The sequence below is a fragment of the Microcebus murinus genome, chromosome 1 (genome assembly GCF_040939455.1).
Source record: "Microcebus murinus isolate Inina chromosome 1, M.murinus_Inina_mat1.0, whole genome shotgun sequence".
Lineage (NCBI taxonomy): Eukaryota > Metazoa > Chordata > Mammalia > Primates > Cheirogaleidae > Microcebus > Microcebus murinus.
In genome coordinates this window covers 148,413,380-148,435,212 of record NC_134104.1, presented here as the reverse complement: position 1 = coordinate 148,435,212, position 21,833 = coordinate 148,413,380, and the positions used below count along the sequence as shown (strand labels likewise).

The 21,833-nt window shown below is 46.9% G+C and overlaps 1 protein-coding gene across 12 annotated transcripts in view; it reads right to left on the bottom strand.

Annotated features, from left to right (window-relative positions):
- TRAK1 (trafficking kinesin protein 1) overlaps positions 1-21,833 on the bottom strand; it is a 181,724-nt gene that overhangs the window by 93,250 nt on the left and 66,641 nt on the right. The window contains exon 1 of one of the 12 annotated variants that reach the window (XM_076006637.1): positions 3,741-4,765. The exons of the other annotated variants lie outside the window; for them this stretch is intronic. Coding sequence (XP_075862752.1) covers positions 3,741-3,765 — 25 coding nt within the window. The 5' untranslated portion in view covers positions 3,766-4,765. Of the gene's footprint in view, positions 1-3,740; positions 4,766-21,833 lie in introns of those variants that run through there. 12 annotated transcript variants of the gene reach the window in all.

The following is a 21,833-nucleotide window of genomic DNA, read 5'->3' as shown; positions in this document are numbered from 1 at the left end:
CCATCAACCCAGCCCACAGAGCCTCTCTGGCAATGGCAAGCTCTGGATGAATGACAGATCAAAGGGGAGGAGGAAGCAGCAACTGGAACGGTCCAGTCTGTCAGCCCCCTGCCTGCCCAGGACGGGCAAGCCCAGCCTTCAGCACGAAGCAGGTGGAGCCACCTTGTGTCAAGGCTTTTTAAAGCAACCCCTCGGTATCACCTAGGTCCTTTTCCAGCATGGAGGAAAGTCCCATGGGGAAATGAACGTCCCCTCAATCACTTGGCAAATGCTGATCCAACACCCACCACTTTGGGACCAGAACAGTACGGGGCTCTTCACCTCTTCAGAACTATAACCCTTCCTTGGTTTTCTCCAAGGCATACGGTTTGGAGTGAGCCCTTCTACCGGGGATAGGGGCTTCTGCTGGGCTGCCTGGGAGGTAGGAGAGGGTGCTAGAGCCTGCGCAGCACCTGGCAGGTTTGGGGCTATAGAAGCAGCTGTGTCCCTTCTACACCTGGCAGGGCTAGAGCCTCACCCCCAGAGAGGGGATGGGAGGAGGCTCCTCCATCTAGGGCAGGAGTCCTCGAACTACGGCCCGCAGGCCACATGCAGGCTGCCTAGCACATTTATCCGGCCCTCCAGGTGTCCCTGCCAAGCTGTCCCGCTTAGCAGCCCACTCATCCTGGACCCACAGTGCACACTCTCCAACGTTCTGAGGGACAGTGAACCGGCCCCCTGTTTAAAAACTTTGAGGACCCCTGATCTAGGGATTTGTGCCGATGCTCAGGTGACATGCCAGCTTCACAAAAGCTGCCAGGTGTCTGAGACAATGCTTCCATTTCACAGCAGAGGCAACAGCTCTAAATTACCGCCCAACATTTAGAGCTCCGAGAATCTCATGCAAAAATACAGATCCCTGGCCTCTTGGAAGAAGGCAGCACATCTAGGATCCAGGGCCCTCCCCCCACTGCAGAGCTGTTAAATGCTCTGAGTGGTGGCCACCCCCACACGGTGTAGTAGGGTGGTCCCAGAGAGGTTTCTGGGCCTCCTGCCTGCACGCCAGTGCTGGGGGGGGGGGGGGCCTCTGGTCCCAGGAGAACTGAGACCTGCACAGCTCCAAGGAGGGGGCAGAGTAAGCAGAAAAGCTGTCTAGAAGGAAGGTAGCCCTAAATACTCACCCAGTCTGCAGGAGACCTGGGGAAACGGCAAGGGGAGAGGAAAGAATAAAAGAAGGTGGAGATACAGAGGAAAGGCAGAAGGCACAGAGGAAAAGGAGAAAGAAGGATGCCAGGGGAGAGACAGCCCATGGGAGGAAACCAGCACCACTACTGCCACCTGCTGGCAGATCCGAGAGGCGCTGAGTGCCAGCCAGCAGGATGGCAGCCTTGGTTCGCCCTGTTACCCTGCCAAGTCACATCTTCATCCATCTGGGACTCAGTTTCTTCATCTGTAGAACAAAGCTGTGAGGCTGCAGAAAAGCTCTCTTCACACCCTAAACTTCTCTGAACAGCCAGAACAGGGTCGCATGCTCCAAGGGCTGTGCCTGAGGGCGGCCACCCCTCACGGCACTTCCCTGCCCCACCGAGGAGGCTAGCCCCTCGTCCTCAGCCCCATCCCCCTCCTCAATATGCTGACTCCTTCTGAGAGACCAGGGAGCTGCGTTTTTAGGTGAGATTGCTGATTTCTAAATGCTAGCCACTAACTATGCACGCTGGGACATCCCATCCTCGTGCCTCACGCGGGGACTTGGGAGAACAAAAGTTTTGGGCTACCTTAAAGGTGACAATCAAAGAATAAGAAAAGGAACCTTCACTCATCAGATAAGGCCACATTGCAGAGGCTTGCCGTTTTTTCAAGTCCCTGTCCCTACCCCACGCCATTTCTTTACCCATCAAGTTTCCATTTGGCCGTAAGGACAGTGGGGGAGGAGTGTGACCCCCGGTCTGTGCTTGGGCAAATTCTGGGTGGAGGCAGTGACCCTCTCTCATGACCCATTACCTCTGGCAGTGACCGCACACCTGCAGCAAAACCATTCTGTACAGACTTGGAAACATTTCCTTGAAATTGTAAGGATGAACACATTAACTGCCAAGAGAGTTGCCCTTAACTCACTTCAGTTCTGACCCTGTGGCCACATAAATTAGCATATATAAAATCCTACTGGATGCTCTTATAGTTACAATTATTGACAATTTAATTCTAAAAATGTGGGTTAAGTGAATAGAAGCCAATAAATTTCATTTTTTTTTGTCTATGTTTACCTTTAAATGATACTCGAAGTTTTTGTTCTATTTTCATAATAAAACACTGTGGCCCCTAGGAAAAGTTTCTGATTTTTTATATGGCAGTCCAAGTATTAAAAGGCACAGACTCAAAGACATGGGCCATATTGATGCCAGAGACGTAAGTGATACTTTATAACTGGTGTCTGTGAGACAACCTCCCAGAAAATTCCTCTCTATCATGGGATCATGCAGTTTAAAGTCAGGGAACATTTTTTTTTTTAAGAGACAAGGTCTGGCTCCAGCACCCAGGCTGGAGTACAGTGGTGTGAATACAGCTAACTGTCATCTTGATTCCTGGGCTCAAGCAATCCTCCCACCTCAAAGTAGCTAGGACTGCAGGTGTGCGCCACCACACCTGCCTAAATTTTGTTGTTGTTGTAGAGAGAAGGTCTAGCTATGTTGCCCAGGCTGGTCTCAAACTCCTGGCCTCATGCGATCCTCCTGCCTCAGCTTCCCAAAGTACTAGGATTATGGGTGTGAGCCACTGTGCTCAGCTAACGAAATTCAGTCTCAGTTAATTGTTTTCTAAAACACAAAAGTTGTGATTAAACAAGTTACAAAGGGACCATCAGAGCTAAAAACTAATGACTCGACCACTTCTTTTAATGGAAGAGGATACGATGCTCAGAGAGGTTGAGGAAGTGGTCAAATGTCACAGAGCAAGCCAGCAACAAACCTGAGGCTGGTGCTCAGCCCATTGCAAGTCCCACCATGCAAGGGGTCTCAGGAAGTAGCAACACCACCTGCAGATGCTGATTTGTTCTCCACTATTTGCCCAGCACCCATAACCCTGCCAGGTAAACAGTAATTGCTTAATAAATATCTGCTGAACAATGCCAAGCATTTGTATCTATCACTGTATTTTCATTTACTCTCACAAACCAGCAGGCAATGCAGGACGAGGATTATAAATGAGGAAACCAACATCTAAAAGACAGAAGGGGAAACTGAGGCCCAGCGAGGTTCAGAGACATGGCGAGGTCCCAAGGCTAAGCAGCGGAGGACCAAGGCTAAGCAGCGGAGGACCAGGAGCAGGACCTCTGACTCCCTCCCAGCCTCTCCCCTCCGCTCCCCTCCCCTTGGCAGCATTGCCCCCTGGCTCACACTCCACCCCAAAGGGACAGGTCCAAGTCTTCCTTTTCCCTTCTGCCTCTCCCCACTGAGGGGCAGCTCACTTGCTGTGAACAACAAAGAGGGTCTCCAGAAAAGACAGAAGGACAATCAGAGAAAGCCGCCTGGAACCAGAAAGGCCAACGAAGCCACGCCTCAAAGACAGAAACAAAAACCGACACTGGGGGGTTCTCTGGAATGGCTGTGGCCTTCATTACCACCAGAAGCGACTGTTTCTAAGAAAGAGGATAAACAACTACACTGGTTCAGTTCCACGCAGACTGGCGTCACGTACCGAGCTATCACCTAATCACACACACACACACACACACACACACACACCCTCCCTCCAACGATACATACCCGAAAGGAGCAGCTGAGCGGACATAGCCTGTCCACCCAACTCGGCTGCATGTAGAAACAGGGTCTGCAATGTGAGGCTAAAGGGCGATCTTGTGCAACGGAACGTGGCACGGTCCCCTGGAGCACGCAGGTTTGTTGTGCAGCAAGACAGGGCAAGAGGGGGAAGGGCAAAGGGAAGAAGGAAGGATCCTGCTATGAAGGCCCCAAACTCTCAAAACCAAACTCAGTTGTTTTTCAGAAACAGTAATTCCAACAGGCTTTGTGTAGACATCTACAAAAGCAGGTGATAATTATTACAGGTTAGATTGATTCTAATACTAACACAGAAAGCTATAATTGTACAGAAATTTACTTTATTTTCAAAGGAAAAATAAATGTTTATACGTCCAGTCCAGAGTTAAACCTCTTCAAAAAATGAAGTATTACTGTCCCTTTGAATTTGCTTTACTAAGATATAGAAGAAATACTTTGGATTTCTAATTTTCTCGATAATTTCTCTTACAAGTGTATCTTACAATTAAAAATAACCAGGGGAAGATTATTTTACATGAAAATACCCACTGTTGTATGATTGCAATTAAAGTGCTCACAGCTGAACCAGTGTTTAGACAGATGGAGCCGGTATAAATTGGAACAACACTTGCAGTAAACAGTCTGACAGCATGTTTGGGGAACCAAAAATTTGTCCATGATCCTTAAGCCAGTAATTACACCTGGGGTTAAATCTAAGAAAGTCATCCAAAAACTCGAAAGTGCAAAATAATTAAGCATGTTTATGATATACCTGCTAAAGTTAAAAACATGCATAACCAGGTTTCCCAAAAATTAAACACAGAATTACCATATGATGAGGCAATTTCACTTCTGGGCACATAATCAAAAGAAGTGAAAAGTGGGGACTGGAACAGATTTTGTACCCGTGTTCACAGTAGCATTATTCACAATAAGGTGAATAATTCTGCCATAAGGAGGAAAAAAACCCTAATGTCCATCAACAGATGAATGGATAAACAAACTGCACCCCAACTAGAGTGCCGTGGAGTCACTATAGCTCAATTTCCTGGGCTCAAGCAAAGCTCCTGCCTCAGCCTGTTTGAGAATCTGTAACTACGGAGGGCACCACCACACCCGGCTAACTTTTCTATTTTTTGTAAAGAAAGGGTCTCGTTCTCATTCAGGCAGGGCTCAAACTCCAGACCTCAAGCAATCACTTCTACCTCCCAAAGTGCTAGGATTATAGGCGTGAGTCACCACGCCCGGCCAACATTTTGGATATACTAAATGCCACAGAACTGTACCCTTTAAAATGAGTAAATGGCTCTCTCTCCCCCCACACCCCCCACCTCGTTCCTCTCTCTTCTACCACAGGAGGATAAAAGGAGAAGATGGCCATCTGCAAAGCAGGACATGGGGCCTCTCTACACACCAGACCTGCCAGCACCTTGAGCTGCCCAGTCTATTATACTCTCTTACAGCTGCTGCAACTAAGGCAAGACCTGACGCCTCAGTGAGAATAAGTTACTCTTTTGAGAACGGAGGAGCCTTCAGTATGAATACATGGGACACGGGATCACTAGGAGGCAGGAGGAGAAAGAGGGAGGGAAACAGCAAAAAAAGGGGAGGTAGAAACAGAGACAATCCCGACATCCTAATCCTGCCTTCCCCAGACAGACCCTGGCTTCCACTTAGACCTTCTGTTCCCATTCTCTTAGACTCTGCATCTCCCCCTTCCATGCTAGTTGATCAAGAGGTAGAAAGTGCAGCGGGCAAAGGGAAGTGCATAAGCTTTACTGCTATAAATTACAGCCTTGTTTAGTAGTCAAAAAAGGTGAAAAACAATGGCCCTTCTTGGCTCCAGAGAGACAGCGGTGAGAGAGATGGCACCGGCTGGCTTCCTGGAGATATAGATCCTGAGCTGGGGGTTAACAGGCAGAAGGGTCTTAGGTGAGCTCTGGGGGTCATCACCTGCAGGTAAAAAATGCAAGGAAAGGGAGAGAACTGACGGGGGAAGCAGAGCTGTGATGGACTCTTTAGGAAAACCCCAGGCCTCTGGTTGGATTATTCTGAAGATGGGATGAGGCTTCAAAGATGCCTTGAATTGGGGCAAGAGGGCTGGGCCTTTATCCCCCCACACGGACCAATAGCTGAATGCAGACCACCCCGGAAAGGGACTGTCACTTTAGGCTAGGAGACTCTCTTCAACTGAGGCGATCCCTGAAACGGACTGTCAGCTGAAGGCTGCTGGGCTGGGTGAGTAAGACCTTCAGCCCTGAGGGGGAATTTAAGCAGTGCGTCATGGTGACCACAGCAGGGAGAAAGCCAGCACCCACCACAGCGCTTGATGTGCGCAGTCACTCCATAAACTTTTTTTGTTTTTGAGGCAGAGTCTCACTCTATTGTCCAGGCTAAAGTGAGTGCCATGGCGGCGGCCTCGCTCACAGCAACCTCTAACTCCTGGGCTCAAGCAATCCTACTGCCTCAGCCTCCCAAGTAGCTGGGACTACAGGCATGCGCCACCATGCCCGGCTAATTTTTTCTATCTATATTAGTTGGCCAATTAATTTATTCTTTTTTTTTTTATAGTAGAGACAGGGTCTCACTCAGGCTGGTTTTGAACTCCTACCTCAAGCAATCCGCCCGCCTCGGCCTCCCAGAGTGTTAGGATTACAGGCGTGAGCCACCACGCCCGGCCTTGATAAACATTTGATAATGAAAATAAATAAAACGATTAAATGGTAAATGCTATGTGCATTTTATTTTTATTTTTTTGTACATCTTTCATGTATTGATTTGTGATGCTATGTGTATTTTATTTTTTTTGTATGTCTTTCATGTATTGATTTGTCATGCTATGTGTATTTTAACACACACATACACACAAAAACTACAAAGTGTCCCTGTTTAAAAATCTCAATGAGACACTATTACATACTACCTATTAATATAATGGCTATAATCAAAAAGACAGATAATGCCAGGAGTCAGAGAAGAAACTTAAACATAACCGATGGGAATGAAAAATGGCATAGCCACTTTTACAGCAGCACAACTCTCTAAGTCAACTAAAAAAATCATTGCATTGTACACTGGGTGAATTTTATGGCATGTAAATTACACCACAATAAAGCTGTTTTTCAAAAGTGTCCCTTCTTAGACAATGGTCACCCTAGCTCTGGTCAATCATCTAGGAGATAATTTTGAAATCTTTGGAGTATAATCTGAGTGGGCTGGATAAAAAATGAAAAAAGAAACAGAAATCAAAGCAAAAGGTTACTAAATACAAATCAGGATGCATATATGTTTACAAATTATTTCTGCATGTTTGTGTATGTTAACTGCCATATCTTCAATAGACTTTTTAAAAGATGTTCATTGTATCACCAAAAGCCACCTTCATATTTAGCAAAAGGACGGCATTTAAGTAAATCTTATCAGCTAAATGAACTGTTGCGAAGCCATGAGACTCAACTATCTGTTCATTTCTGGGGAGGGCCATTTGGACAGAAACGGAATGAAGCTCTGCGGGAACAGTGTTCCGGCAGAGGAACCGTAATCTAAGGAAAGGCCTGCGGCAGCCAGCATAGCTGAAGCAGAGGGGGGGAGAGCAAAGGAAGATGAGGAAAGAGAGGCCACAGCACCCAGGAGCTTTGTGCAGCAGCAGGGGGTGTGGACTGACTTCACCTGCAATGGGAAGCCGCTCTGCAAGAGCCGCAAGACTTGATGCAAGGATTAAACCGGTCACTCTGGCTGCCGTGTGGACAGATGAAGAGGCTAAGGGTCAGAGGGGTGGTGAGGATGCCACTACCACAGCCCAGACAAGAAAGATGGTGGGTGTGGCTAGAGAGCAACCGCAGCAGGAGCAGAGATCGGATTCCAGAAATACTCTGAGGGTAGATAGCAGGGCTTGCCAATGGACTGGGTGGAGTTATGAAGATGACACGGCCAAAGAAAAAAAATGCTTATAAAATAAAATTAAGGGTGGGAAGGGCCTTTTTATATAGATTACAATTATGCAAAAACTATGGATATGTTGTGTTTATGAGGTTATTATAGAATTTGATAATTACATCAACCTATATAAATTGGTCTGTGCAAAGGTTTTAAGGAGGATTTTAAAACTTTATCATATTTCTCTAAAAGATTTATTTTTCAAATTATACAGTGATAAGTAGTGGCTTTAGGGAGCATTAGAACAGTACATACTCTTTTTTAAAATGTCATTGTTTGCTGGTAAAATGATTATACAGAAATTTAATACACTAGAGCTTACTCATTCAAACAAATAATTTGTTCTTCAGCCAGCCGTGGTGGCTCACGCCTGTAATCGTAGCACTCTAGGAGGCCGAGGCGGGCGGATTGCTCAAGGTCAGGAGTTGGAAACCAGCCTGAGCAAGAGTGAGACCCCATCTCTACTATAAATAGAAAGAAATTAACTGGCCAACTAATATATATAGAAAAAAATTAGCTGGGCATGGTGGTACATGCCTGTAGTCCCAGCTACCCGGGAGGCTGAGGCAAGAGCATCCCTTGAGTCCAGGAGTTTGAGGTTGCTGTGAGCTAGGCTGACACCACGGCACTCTAGCCCAGGCAACAGAGGGAGACTCTGTCTCATTCATAAATGAATGAATGAATGAATAAATAAGTGATTAAACGAATGAATATATAAAAATGAATAAAGGAATAAATGAATGAATAAAAGAATGAAAATGAATGAATAAATAAATAAATGAATAAATGAATGGTCAAATAAGTGATTAAATGAAGAAATAAACAAATGAATAAAAAATGAATGAATAAACAAATGAAAATTAATTAATTAAAAGATAAAAATTGGCTATTCAAAATAAGAACTAAGGGGAGAGGTTCGATTGTCGTTAAGTTCACGGAATTCCTATTCCCAAACTTTCCTTGGTGTCTTGGCACACTCTGGAGTGGGGATTCATCTGTGACCACTGAGACACACACCAGGTAGAGGAAGGTGCTTTGAAAGCCATGACCACTGTGGCCAAGTCTCCTGAAAAAAAGGAGAGGCTCGGGAGTGTGAAAACCCTTTTTCTGGGTTTAACAAAAAGAAGTAAATATTGCAAGATGACCTAATTTGTTTTATTTATTTACTTTTTGGGTTGGGTTGCCACCCAAAGTAACCTTTAGAGTGATGAACCAAGTCAGCAATGATAACATCACCCAAAAAGCACCCACAGTCCCTGAAGCTGAGTCCTCAGAGAGACAATAATCCCTTCACCCTGCTGAGGTTTTTCTAGTAAACCACGCAGTCCAGTCTTCCCCCAACTCAGCCCTGGACACTGCACCTTTCAAAACGAAAATGTTGGCTTTGTTTGTTTGTTTTTAATGGTAGTGATGTAGGAGCAGAGGGATTGGTTAACAAACTTCTGAGCAGTATGTCTTGACTTCCAGATTTATTCCCACCCATTCATTATCTATTTCCCCAGTCTTCATTCTCCTTCATGAGGCTGAGAGTAAAGAAAACCAGGCCGGGCGCGGTGGCTCACGCCTGTAATCCTAGCACTCTGGGAGGCCGAGGCAGGCGAATTGCTCAAGGTCAGGAGTTGGAAACCAGCCTGAGAAAGAGCGAGACCCCGTCTCTACTATAAATAGAAAGAAGTTAATTGGCCAACTAATATATATAGAAAAAATTAGCCGGGCATGGTGGCGCATGCCTGTAGTCCCAGCTACTCGGGAGGCTGAGGCAGGAGGATTGCTTGAGCCCAGGAGTTTGAGGTTGCTGTGAGCTAGGCTGACGCCACGGCACTCACTCTAGCCTGGGCAACAAAGTGAGACTCTGTCTCAAAAAAGGAAAAGAAAACCAGACACACCCCCAAGGCTTCTGTTCCAATTATAGCACCTTCAAAGACCCCTCCAGGCTGCCTTCCTGCTGCTGCTATTTCTAAGGGAGGCGCAGTCCATAGCCCTCACTCTCGTCCACACTGTGCCCAACAGGTCAGGACACACACGCTGTGTGAGCTTCCAGCAGGCCATACAGCCCCACCTACTCGCCCCACCCACCTGTCCACACTCGCTCAGCCCAGTCCCCTCATTCCCTCAGCCAACTACACACACACACACACACACACACACACACACACACACACAGAGGCTGCCTTCCACCACCCTCTCCCCACTGTCCTTTCCATCTCAGCATGCACCATGCTCCCTCCTGCCTCTGAGCCTTTGCTCATTCTGGGCCTTCTTCTGTCCAGATGCTTTTCCTTTCCCTGACACCCGCCCCTTTGCCGTCAGGTCCCAGACAGAGTAACTTCTGAGCCGGGCCACCTTTCTGGAAAAACCAGGCCAAGGCAGGGGGCCCAAAGTTACCCTCTCTCTGCACCTGGCGCCTTCCACTCATCACAATCTGTAGCCGTTGATGTGGTGACTGGTCATCGGTCTCTGCCACTGGGCCACGGCTCCACGAGGACAAGGACAGGGTCCGCTCAGGGTGGGAGCAGGCACATGGTAAATGCTGCAGATGGGAAAGGGCAACCAACCTGGTCCTTCACCAGCACCCCCTGCGCCTCGTGCTGGGGAAACCGACCCTCACTAACACCTAGCAGACGGGCGAGGACCGCCACCGAACGCCTGCCGGGGACTTTTGCCAAAATGACGCCTCACTCCCGGTCATAAAAATGCACAAGGCAAGCCTTGCTCTCTGTCTTCCACCCCTCCACTCCTCCCCAGGCCTCAAAGGGCCTGTCTAGAGCTCACACCCCACCTATAAAAGGCAAGGAACTGAGCCAGGATGACAAAACCCAACATAATGGTGCTGGATTGGGTACTGAAGCAGAAAATATGGGTATTTTTTGTTTTTCTTTCGCTATAAAGCAGTGATTCTCTCCAATGTTGCCCCTTAGGGAGACACCTGACAATGTCTGAGACAGCTCTGGTTGCCACAACTGGGAGGGACGCAACTGGCATCTAGCAGGTGGAGTCCAGGGATGCCTTAAACATCCTGCAGTGCACAAGACAGTCCCACAACAGAGAACTTCAGATTGAAATGACAGCGGTGACACAACAGCGCCACAGTTGAGACACTGCTTTAAAGGATATTAGTGAGACAATGAGGCCGGGCATGGTGGCTCACGCCTGTAATCCTGGCACTCTAGAAGGCTGAGGCAGGAGGGTCGCTCAAGGTCAGGAGTTCGAGACCTGGCTGAGCAAGAGCAAGGTCCTGTCTCTACTAAAAATAGAAAGAAATTAATTGACCAACTAAAAATATATATACAAAAAAAAATTATCCAGGCATGGTGGTGCATGCCTGTAGTCCAGCTACTTGGGAGGCTGAGGCAGGAGGATCGCTTGAGCCCAGGAGTTTGAGGTTGTTGTGAGCCAGGTTGATGCCATGGCACTCTAGTCCGGGCAATAGAATGAGACTCCGACTCAAAAAAAAAAAAAAAAAGGACATTCATGAAAAAATGGACAAAAATGCAAACGAGGGCTATGGATTAGATACTAATACTGTGTCGATATTAATTTCCTGATTTTGATCATTACACCAAGGTTATATAAGGGCATGTCCTCGTTTGTGCAAAATACTGAGTATTCAAAGACAGCGGGTCTTGGTATCTGCAACTTACTCTCAAAAGGGAGACGTGGAAGAGAAAGAAATGAAGAGAGAAATCAAACGTGGTAAAATGCTCGCGTTTGGGAAATTTTAGTTGTACCAGATTTGTGACTTATCTCTAAAATCTGAAAGTCTCTCAAAATTTAAAAATTAAAAATATTTTGAAACAAACAAAAATTAAGAGGCTGGGGCAAACCAACATTTCAGCTGGCACTTCTATGACTTCATACCCCACACACAAGAGATGGGAATTCCGTGTCCCGCATTCTCACTACATGGTTTTATTAAGCTTTTTAAGTTTTGCCAATCTGATGGACAAACCACTGGTATCTTGCTTTTGTCATCTCTATAATTTTATTTTTATTAATAAAATTCATACTTCATTACTCACAGTATTTGACATCTTTTCTTGGAGAAAGTGGCCGTTCATAGTTCTTTTACATATTGTTCTTACATGTCCTTTTTCTTGTTTTATCTCTGGGGGTGTTCAACTCTCAATAATTGATACACAGAGGGGTCTTATATAAATCTATTGTCTATCCAACACATTGCAATTATTTTTCCAAGCTTGTCATTTGCCTTGCAACCCTACTCACGTTCACTACTGCTTCTTGCCGCCACAGCATAAACTCTCTGTGATGCGCTGCTATGGCACTGGTGATGCCAGTGTGGCATGGACACTATTATGCTGGCTCACAAAAAAATTTTTGCTAATAAGCAAGTGGAGTCAAAATAGTGAGAATACTTACGATCTAGAACAGGAAAGGAAAAAGCCCTTCAGCTCTTGTGCTGCAAAGGCAGGAGCCCTTTCAGTGCTACCGAAAAGGAATTTAAAATAAGCTCTGCATCCAGGGCTCCCTCCCCAGAGAGATGCACCCCAGCCTTGCATGGCTCTCGGCTTGCAGAGAACTGCACCTTCTCCTGTGCCCACCTTACTGGGAGCCTCCGAGGCTCAGAGCCCCCGTTCCCTGCGTGCACCCCACAGCCTTTCCCTCTGTTGTTTGTGTGGCTCTAGCCACAGACTTGGAGCTGCCTGCCTGGCCTGCTCAAGTTAACTCCCCCGCGGGACAGTTTTTGTAAATGTTCTGGTTACAAAGTTGCATAACTCCTGTTCTTTTTAGTGTTTAATTTTGCAGCACACACAAGGTTTTCAGGAACCTATCGTGTTACAGTAAGAATGCCAAAGTTGAATTTTGTATGCTCAAATTGATCAGTCATGCTCCCTAGCTCTAGCCTTCACGCCATGCTCAGGACTGGCCTTCCCCATCTCAGGATTATTAAAATAGCCAGTAATATTTTCTTCTAGCACTTTTACGGCTTCATTTTTAACATGTCGTTGAACCATCTCGACTTTGTTGGGTTTGAAGGAGTTACAGAGGGATCTGCCTGTACTTTTTTTTATAACCACCACCCCATCGAGAATAATGGCAAACATATACGGAGTTCTACCACAAGCACTGACACCCATCTACTCATTTACTCCTCCCAACAGCCCTAAGAGTGAGGGCTTATCCTCACTGTACAGAAGGATGAATATACTAATCAAATAACTGGACTCAACACCACACACCTAGAGGTAGTGGACCTGGTTTCCTAACAGTCTGGACCCAGAGGCGACAGTCCTAACCACCCCCCATGTTGCCTCTGGCCCCTAAAGACCATGACCTCACCGCTTAAATAATTCTTCCTCATTACTCTTCTTTCTCTATGTTTTTCTCCTATCCCCAGCTTCCAGTCTCCTGGGTACTTTGCTCTGAGAGTCCCGTAAACACAGCACACGGCTGAAGCTTCGCTTTTGCCCCGTTCTGACACCGTGTCTCCAACCAGGAGCATGACAGTCACATCGGATATGACAGATATCACTCCTGCCAGGCCTCCTGGTGGTTTGACTTCTGGAGGTTTCATTACTTTGCTGTCTTTTTGCTTTCCAGGATATATACTACCAGAGTCCTTTTTCTTCTAGTGATTTAGAACAGAACTTCCCCCAAATGCTGATGGGAATGGAGGGTGCCAGGCAGCGGTGAGGGTGGCCTTCAGCTAGGAACTAGCTCCATTTACTCACGTGCTATGCAAATACCACTGCTTTCCTGTGAGGGTCATGAGGCGAAAGACAAGGGAACGCTAACGTTGAAGGTTCACGTCATATTTTAAATCCTGGTCAAGGAGGCACTCACTATTCATGCTCTCCTTTGTATCAAACCCTGAGCCCCATGGAAAGACTACATTTGTCAGCCTCCCCTGCAGCAAAATGAGACTCAAAGCCTAAGTGCCAGCCAACGAGATATAAGCAGTGGCATGTGACCCCTACCCAAAGGCGGCCTTCCTACATCCTGGAACTCGGACATGATGGCTGGAGCTTGAGCGGCCTTCTTAGACATGAAGTGACCTTAAGGATAGAAACCACAACCAGTATGGGGGGACCAAAGGACAAGATGAGCCTGGGCCTCTTGAGGACAACAGGACTGCACCAGCACTGCAGAGACTCCCTCTGAACTTCTTACATGTGAGAGAAAAATGAATTCTATCAGGTGAAGCCACTGTTCCACACAGCCAAACTTAATCCTTTCTGACACAGATAGTTACCTTCAAATGACTAAAAAAGATACCTGTATTTCTCTAATTATCCACAGCAAAAATAGGATAATCTACTGTACTTCACCTCACCAATCTCCCTCCCATCTCTGGGGTTTTGTTGCTCTAATCTGGGGATTCAGATCAAAGTTTCCTGTTTTCAACTGATTAATAATTTCTTACACTTATACCTGCTTTCTGTTGTGCAAAAACATTTTTACCCAATATTTATGGTTAGACTCTCTAAGGCTGTCAAGGCAGCCTGGCTCAAGGCCCACATCCCTCCAGCTGTTCTCTCCTCCTCACCAAAATAGCTCTAATTAGGGAAAAAGGGAAGTCAATTAGCATCAACAGTAAGTGCCAAATCAAGTAGGCAAGATGGCTCACATTTGTGATCCCAGGGCTTTGGGAGGCTGAGGCAGGAGGATTGCTCGAGGACAGGAGTTTGAGACCAGCCTGGGCAAAACAGTGAGACCCCTAACTCTACAATACATTTTTAAGAAAAAAATTAGCTGGGTGAGGTTGCACATGTCTCAGCCCTAGCTACTCAAGAGGCTGAGGCAGGAGGATCCCTTGAGCCCAGGAGTTCAAGGACACAGTGAGCTATGATTACTCCAGCCTGGGTGACAGAGCGAGACCCTATCTCTAAAAAATAAAAGAGAGTTAAGTGCCAGATCAGAAAATCTTTATTTTATGAATAGAACAAAATATTGTGAAACCACAATGCCAATTGTACCTCTACCATTCAATGCATTCATCTGTTTTATTGTTAATCTAAATAATTTCCTGAACAGGAAATTCTAATTATAAATGAACAATGGTTACTTTTTCAAAACATCAAATGAGATCATCTGGATATTAAAAGATTTCAGACTCATCGAAAACATATCACTACAGCCTGACAATATGCAGTTAACAAAAGAGACAAAGAAAACAAACAAAACCCAACAGGAAAATGATTCTGTGCTACTTAGTTTGAAACCAACAAGAATGTGAAATCAAAATGTAGAAAATCACAAAGGACAACCCACTACAAAGCAGAATACAAATAAAGAAATATAAAAGTTATAATAAAGGAAAAAAGTTTAAAGTAACTCATCAGGTGTTGTAGTCACTATACACAAAAGTCCCGTGCAAATAAACTGTCTGTTAAGCGTACACTTGAGTAGCACAGACGACCATCCGAGAAGGATCCTCACTCTGCTGCTCAAGGTTAGGGGTGAGCCTGACAAGAGTCGAGAACAACAAGGGCAGCAGAGACTGAGAGGTTTTTAAAAGATTGTTAAAAACACAGCCACTCTGGGGTAGATGGGAGCAGACTGGAGGGTGACAGCTAAAGGGTATGGCATTACTTTTTGGGGTAATGAAAATGTCCCCAAACCAACTATGGTGATGATTGCACAACCCTGAGAACATACAAAAAGCCACTGATTATATACTTCATATGGATGGATTATATGGAATATGAATTATGTTTCAATGAAGCTGTTACCAAAGAAAGGAAAAAAAACCACCACAAGGAATTTGAAAGTAGGGCTGCTGAGCACATGTACTACCCCTTAAACTCATCAGCAAATCTCTGAAAAACAGAAACAATGCTCACAAAAGATAAATCCGAAGCCACCAGAAAGGTTAAATTGCCTTCCGCACCAACTGTTCAGAAGACCCAAGATAAAAGGAACTTCTAATACCTTCTACAGACATTTCTACTGAAGATAGGGAAAGCAAAATGAGATTTCATGCTTAGAAACGATAAAACTTAGGGTTCCTAGATTTTCAATGACAAGAAACAACTGTTTTACAGCTTAATATTGCTGAATGGATGGGGTGTTACTGGACAGACCAACAGCCCTTTTGAATTTTACTTGGCTTTCCAACTAAAAAGAGGTATTTCTCTCTTATTGTTAAGTTGATGTCCTTGAAGGTCTAGGCCAGATGGCCCAGAGGGAAACCCAGCCCCCTGATGTTTAAATAAATAAAAGGTTTAAATAAATAAAACCCAGCACCCTTTTTTTAGGTAGTGCCTTTGGCTGCTTCTGTGCTACCAGAGCAGAGAAGCAGCTGTGACTATCACCATCTGACCTGCAAACCAAAAATACTTACTCTCCGGCCCTTGACAGGAGATTGCCAACCCCCCACTCTAGGCCACGAGAGCCCACGTCCTTCCCGCACTCACCCCACCCCAAGTTCTCCGGCCCAGCATGGCTGAGAAGCAAAGGTTCAGGGGTGACTGGCACCATGAGGCCTTGCCTTCTGCCCCTCAGCCATTCAAGGCCCACTCCTGTCACCTAAGAATCTTCTAAAACCCAGCCTGTTGGTGTTGTCCCAGATCCTTCCTTCACTCCCCACCCTTGCCATGGTTCACTGCGGATGAAACACCATTTCCCAACCCTGTGACTTCACAGGCTCTGACTGTGCTGGTGTGGCTGCGTCTGTCCTCTGCCAGGAGGAGAGCCTGTCCCTAGGTAGCCACTGTCCTCATACCCCCAGCGCCCAAGTGAGAGACGAGCGGAGCAGACCTGAACGGAGGCCCAGCGGACCTTAGGTGACCCATGACCGCGAGTGAGAAGTAACTGTCGTGGGAGTTGGGAGTTGTCAATCAGCACCTCCACGGCCACACCTGCCCGACACATAACCTGACTTAAGGTCCTGCCAAGTACCCACTGCCAGCTAGGATGAAGTTCACCACCGTCAGAATCTCCTTACCCGTAGTCTAAGCAAGAAAATCGTCGCCACGTTTGGCTCTAATGATGGCCCCCCTTACAAAAAAATGCCTCTGGAATTAGGCCCAGAAGTGAACAGGTGTAGAAGAAAGGTTGATGGATCCAAGGCAGAAGAAGGGATGGGTGGGGGAGATTTCTCTTGTTCTACACACCGGAAGTTGCCTGCCTCCCCCGTCAGACTCCCGTGACAGTCAAAGCCCTTTTCCCTCCGTCACTTTCAAAAGCTGCAAAGCCAGCTAGGGCTCCGACTCCTGGCGCCAGTGCCTCCCGGGCCCACTAGGTGGTGCTGCGTCCCACCTGGACGGCCATGCCCCCCCCATCCCCCACCCACCCCTGCCGGGTCCCAGACCGCCCCAACTCAAAATAAGGCACAGGTGGAGAGCTGGTCCCCTAGAAAGCTGCTTCCCCTTTCTACTCACCAAAAAAAAAAAAAAAAAAAAAAACCCCACATAAAGGGGGAGAAATAGCAGTTAAAACAGCACTGGACAAGGGAGTTCAAACCTGCAGGTAGAATAGTCTGAATGGTCAGTGGTAAGGATTTTTCAATGATGGGGGGGGCATAATTACATCTATCTGACAAGCTGAATCCTAACATGTTGGGTTGGGAGTGAGAATAGAATTCCCGCCAAGAGCAGAGCAGGATGTCAGGGGCCCTCGGAACGGCTTCCCTTTCTGCATCCTGGGGGTGTGAAGGAGGGGCCCTGCCCACTGCCGCTGCCCGGCCTCATCTTCCCGACCGCTCCATCTCTCCCACCCACCACGAAGGTCCGGTTTGCCGCATGCAGGTGGTCCATTATCTAGATCAACATCTAGCCAGGGTTTAAAGCTCCTGGAAGGTGAGGATGCGGGACTTGCTCCGAGCTGGCCCACCGGGGTCTGGAGTTGGTGCCGGCATCCCCTGGCTCCTCGCGCCACCTCCAGTTCATCTTCTCCCACCTGCCTTAAAAGTCTTTGCTCGCTTGACACTCACGCCCTCATCCCCTGCCTTCTGCTCACCCACCCGGCCCTCAGCACCTCCAGCCCAGCACCAGGCTCACAGTCGTCCTCCACCAAGTCCAGCCACTCATCTGGGCTGTCACAGCCACCCCCTGGGCTTGCTTGACACCTCCCAGTCCCCCATATCTCAATTCCCGGACCTTGGTACCCTCAGGAGTCCTCCCGTCACACACCACCCCTGCCAGCCACAGCCCGGCCACCTCTGAGACCTGGAATTCAGATGCCCCCTCCCTGACCACAGCCCCCGCCCTCACCGCTCTCCCTTACTTTGCCTCTACCGCCCCACTCCCATCCGGCTTCAACCTCACAGCCACCTTTGCTTCCACCATGCTGGCCCCTGAGGCCATCCTCCCTCATTCCCGTGATAGGTTCAGGGCACCCACGGGGCAAAACCCAATTCTGGATGAAACCAATTGTCCACCTTGCTCTCCCTGAAGCTGGACTCCCAGACAGGCCCCACTGTGCCCGGGAATGTCGGGGGGCGTAGGGGAGGGGGGTCCCATCCCCAGAGGACCCACCCTGCTTAGCACTCCTCCTCCTCCTCCTCCATCCCATGACAGAGGGTGGCAGGGTAGGGAGTGAGACGGGCCTGGACAAGGGATGAAACAGCCTCTCGGCAATGCAGTAAATTAGGGCAAAAGGCAAAAACCACCTTCTGTGTGGCCTCCAGTAAGAAGGGCGAGCTGGCTCTTTGTGTTCTCTCTCTCCCCACCCCCTCAGTGGTCAGGTTACCTCCCGCAGAACTGAGAGTCTTCAGCCTTCCCACTTCACTTTATTCAAATGCTCTCCTCTTCCTTCCCATGGAACTAATAATTCAAAAGTCTTATTGCACACCGATGACACGCAGAGTGCGTGCGAACAGACCATTCATTGCAAACTCAACCATCCATCCATGCCTGGGCAAGAAGGTATGATGCCTGTTGGCCAGACACAACAGGGAAAGGGCCAGTTTAGGACGAGCCAACTCCCCTTCCTCCATGAGCCAGAAAAGCACCAACGAACATTAACCCAGCACAGCCTGTGACCTGTCACTTCTATCTAAGAAGCTTTACTAGATGCTGCAAAGCTTCCAAAGGCTTCACCAGTCTAAATCCACTTTGTTTGCATAATTTTATTTATTTATTTTCTTTTTTTATTTTTATTTTATTTTTCTCTTTCCCACTTCTGTTCACATGGCAGCATAATTTAAAAATATATATTTAAGAGGAAGAGGAGAAGAGCAGAGAAAGGAAGGGAAAGAGGGGAGGAGGGAAAGAGAGACAGGGAAGGAGGAGGGGGAAGAAGAGGGAAGGGGAGAGGAAGAGACAGAAAAGAGGAAGGAAGAGGGGGAAGAAAAGAGAGGTACTACTAGGAGGGGGAACAAAGGGGGAGAGAAGAGAGTAAGAAGAAAAAAGAAAAGAAGGAGGGAAAGGAAAACTGAAAATAAACATCCTGCAAGACACTCCTCTGAAAACAGAGTACCTACCATCAATGCCAGGGTGACCGCAGTACTGACCCAGCTCCTGGTATCACCACAGTTTAAAAGGTGAGACCCCCACAGCCCTTCCCAGAGCACACCCGACTGACCACCTGTCAGTATTATGCTGGTTCCGTTTTCCAAGACAGATGTCTGGGAAATGTAAAGACTCAGATCACAAAATACATGGTGATCCCTGCTCCATTTATATAAGGCACCATGTGCACCCACAGGCGACCCAAAACATGATCCCTCACTTCTGGAATTCAAAATCCAAGAGTAGGCCGGGCGCGGTGGCTCACGCCTGTAATCCTAGCACTCTGGGAGGCCGAGGCGGGCGGATTGCTCGAGGTAGGAGTTCATAACCAGCCTGAGTGAGACCCTGTCTCTACTATAAAAAAAAACAGAAAGAAATTAATTGGCCAACTAATATATATAGAAAAAATTAGCCGGGCATGGTGGCGCATGCCTGTAGTCCCAGCTACTCGGGAGGCTGAGGCAGGAGGATCGCTTGAGCCCAGGAGTTTGAGGTTGCTGTGAGCTAGGCTGACACCATGGCACTCACTCTAGCCTGGGCAACAAAGCAAGACTCTGTCTCAAAAAAAAAAAAAAAAAAAATCTAAGCCTAGCAGACAGTGAAGTACTAAATGGGGGGGCGGGGGAGGGGGGGAGAAACCCATAAATAGTGATTATCTTATTTAGAATTACAGAGGCAACCACTCCATGAGCTAAAACTAGAAACTTGTTAAGAAGCATTTACCTTAGGTCACAGGAAAGACAATAAAAATTCCTCTAGGAAACACTGAACGATGCTTTACCTCTACACACAGGAAGGAATTCAAACCAAGATCACATGTGCCGCCGTTTTATACACCTCAATTGGCAAAGCACATAACGTTTGCTAACACCCAGTGCAGACGATGTGGGCCCATGCACCCTCCCACATCATCTGAGCAATACACACCACGACGCCCACTCTGACACTGTCCATCAGAACCGAAGCCTCCGCTCTAGGAATTCTCACAAGTACCTTCATCACACATTTGCTCGAATACCTGGGAACATATAGATCTATCTCCCAACCCCATCTGTATCTGTAAAACACTGGAAACAATCCACATGTCTGTCAATAGGGAAGTAATTAAATCTGTTGTAGGTCTTGCAAGCCATGAGCGACATGCACCTGATAAAAAGAAAATGCTGGGGCAGGGCTCGGTGGCTCACGCCTATAATCCTACTCTGGGAGTACCGAGGCAGGAGGATTGGTCAGGGTAAGGAGTTCGAGACTAGCCTGAGCAAGAGCAAGACCCCGTCGCTACTAAAAATAGAAAGAAATTAATTGGCCAACTAAAAATATATAGAAAAAATTAGCCAGGCATGGTGGTGCATGCCCGAAGTCCCAGCTACTCAGGAGGCTGAGGCAGGAGGATCGCTTGAGGCCAGGAGTTTGAGGTTGCTGTGAGCTAGGCTGACGCCCCAGCACTCTAGCCCGGGTAACACAGTGAGATTCTGTCTCAAAAAAAAAAAAAAAAAAAAAAAAAGAATAAAAAGAAAATGCTGGATGTGTGCTAACTGGAAAGGTCTCCAGTACAGATTACTAAACAGAAAAGCAATGGTGCGTTTAGCGTATGTCCCCATTTGAAGAAAATGTTAAAGGGAGGGAGGGGACATGCATACTTACACATGCATAGGATATTTTTAGAAAGAAAGTGTTTCCTTTGGGGAGGAAAGATGGCAGTTTGGGGATCTGTCGGAGTGGAAGACCCCAAGGTGCATTCTTTAAACTGTTTGCATTCGTTCTGCTGCATACTTTTAAAATCAGTGCTTCTGAGGGTGAGGAAGAAAGTCCCTTGGAGCACCATTTAAAAAGCAAACACAGTGGGAGGCAGGGCAGGCAGATGACTTGAGCTCAGGAGTTCAAGACCAGCCCCAGCAAGAGGGAGACTCCCCCCGCCCCCAGTCTAATGGAAAGAAATTAGCTGGACAACTAAAAATATATAGAAAAAAATTAGCTGGGCATGGTGGCGCATGAGAGAGTCCCAGCTATTGGGGAGGCTGAGGCAGAAGCATTGCTTTAGCCCAGGAGTTTGAGGTTGCTGTGAGCTAGGCTGATGCCACGGCACTCTAGCCCAGGCAACAGAGCGAGACTCTGTCCCAAAAAAAAAAAAAAAAAAAAAAAGCAAACACTGGAAACAATTTACAATACCCATTAACAGGGGACTGCAGCAGTGGTTCATCTTGGACCTCGAGTAGCCAGCACGATTAGTTAGTTGCCTTTGTGGCTGCCACCTTCCCGGCAATTCTACCTGCAGGGGCAGGGCCTAACTGCTCTTTATGCATCCTAATGAGGCCTTGTCCATGTAGTTACAACTCAAATACAGGTTACATCATTTACTTTAGTTTCTCCTTTACATTCCAGTAAGATATTGTATTGATTCTCTTAAAATTATGTGTTTAAGAGGATTAGGTATCTATTCATTTAATCTCATAGATATGTGATTAAATATATATGAGAGGTCATATAAATGTTTGTTACAAAAAGAAACATTAGGTCTTCCAGGATTGAGAACTGCTGGTTTTTCCTAGTCTATTCAGGCCGCTATAATGAAACTCCATAAACAGGTGGCTTATAAACAACAAACATTTATTTCTTACAGTTCTGGAGGCTGGGAAGTCCAAGATCAAGTCACCAGCAGATACAGGGTATGGTGTGGTCCCATTTGTGTTTTTTTAGAAAAAGAGTTATGTGCAAAAAACTTCTTGGAATGATC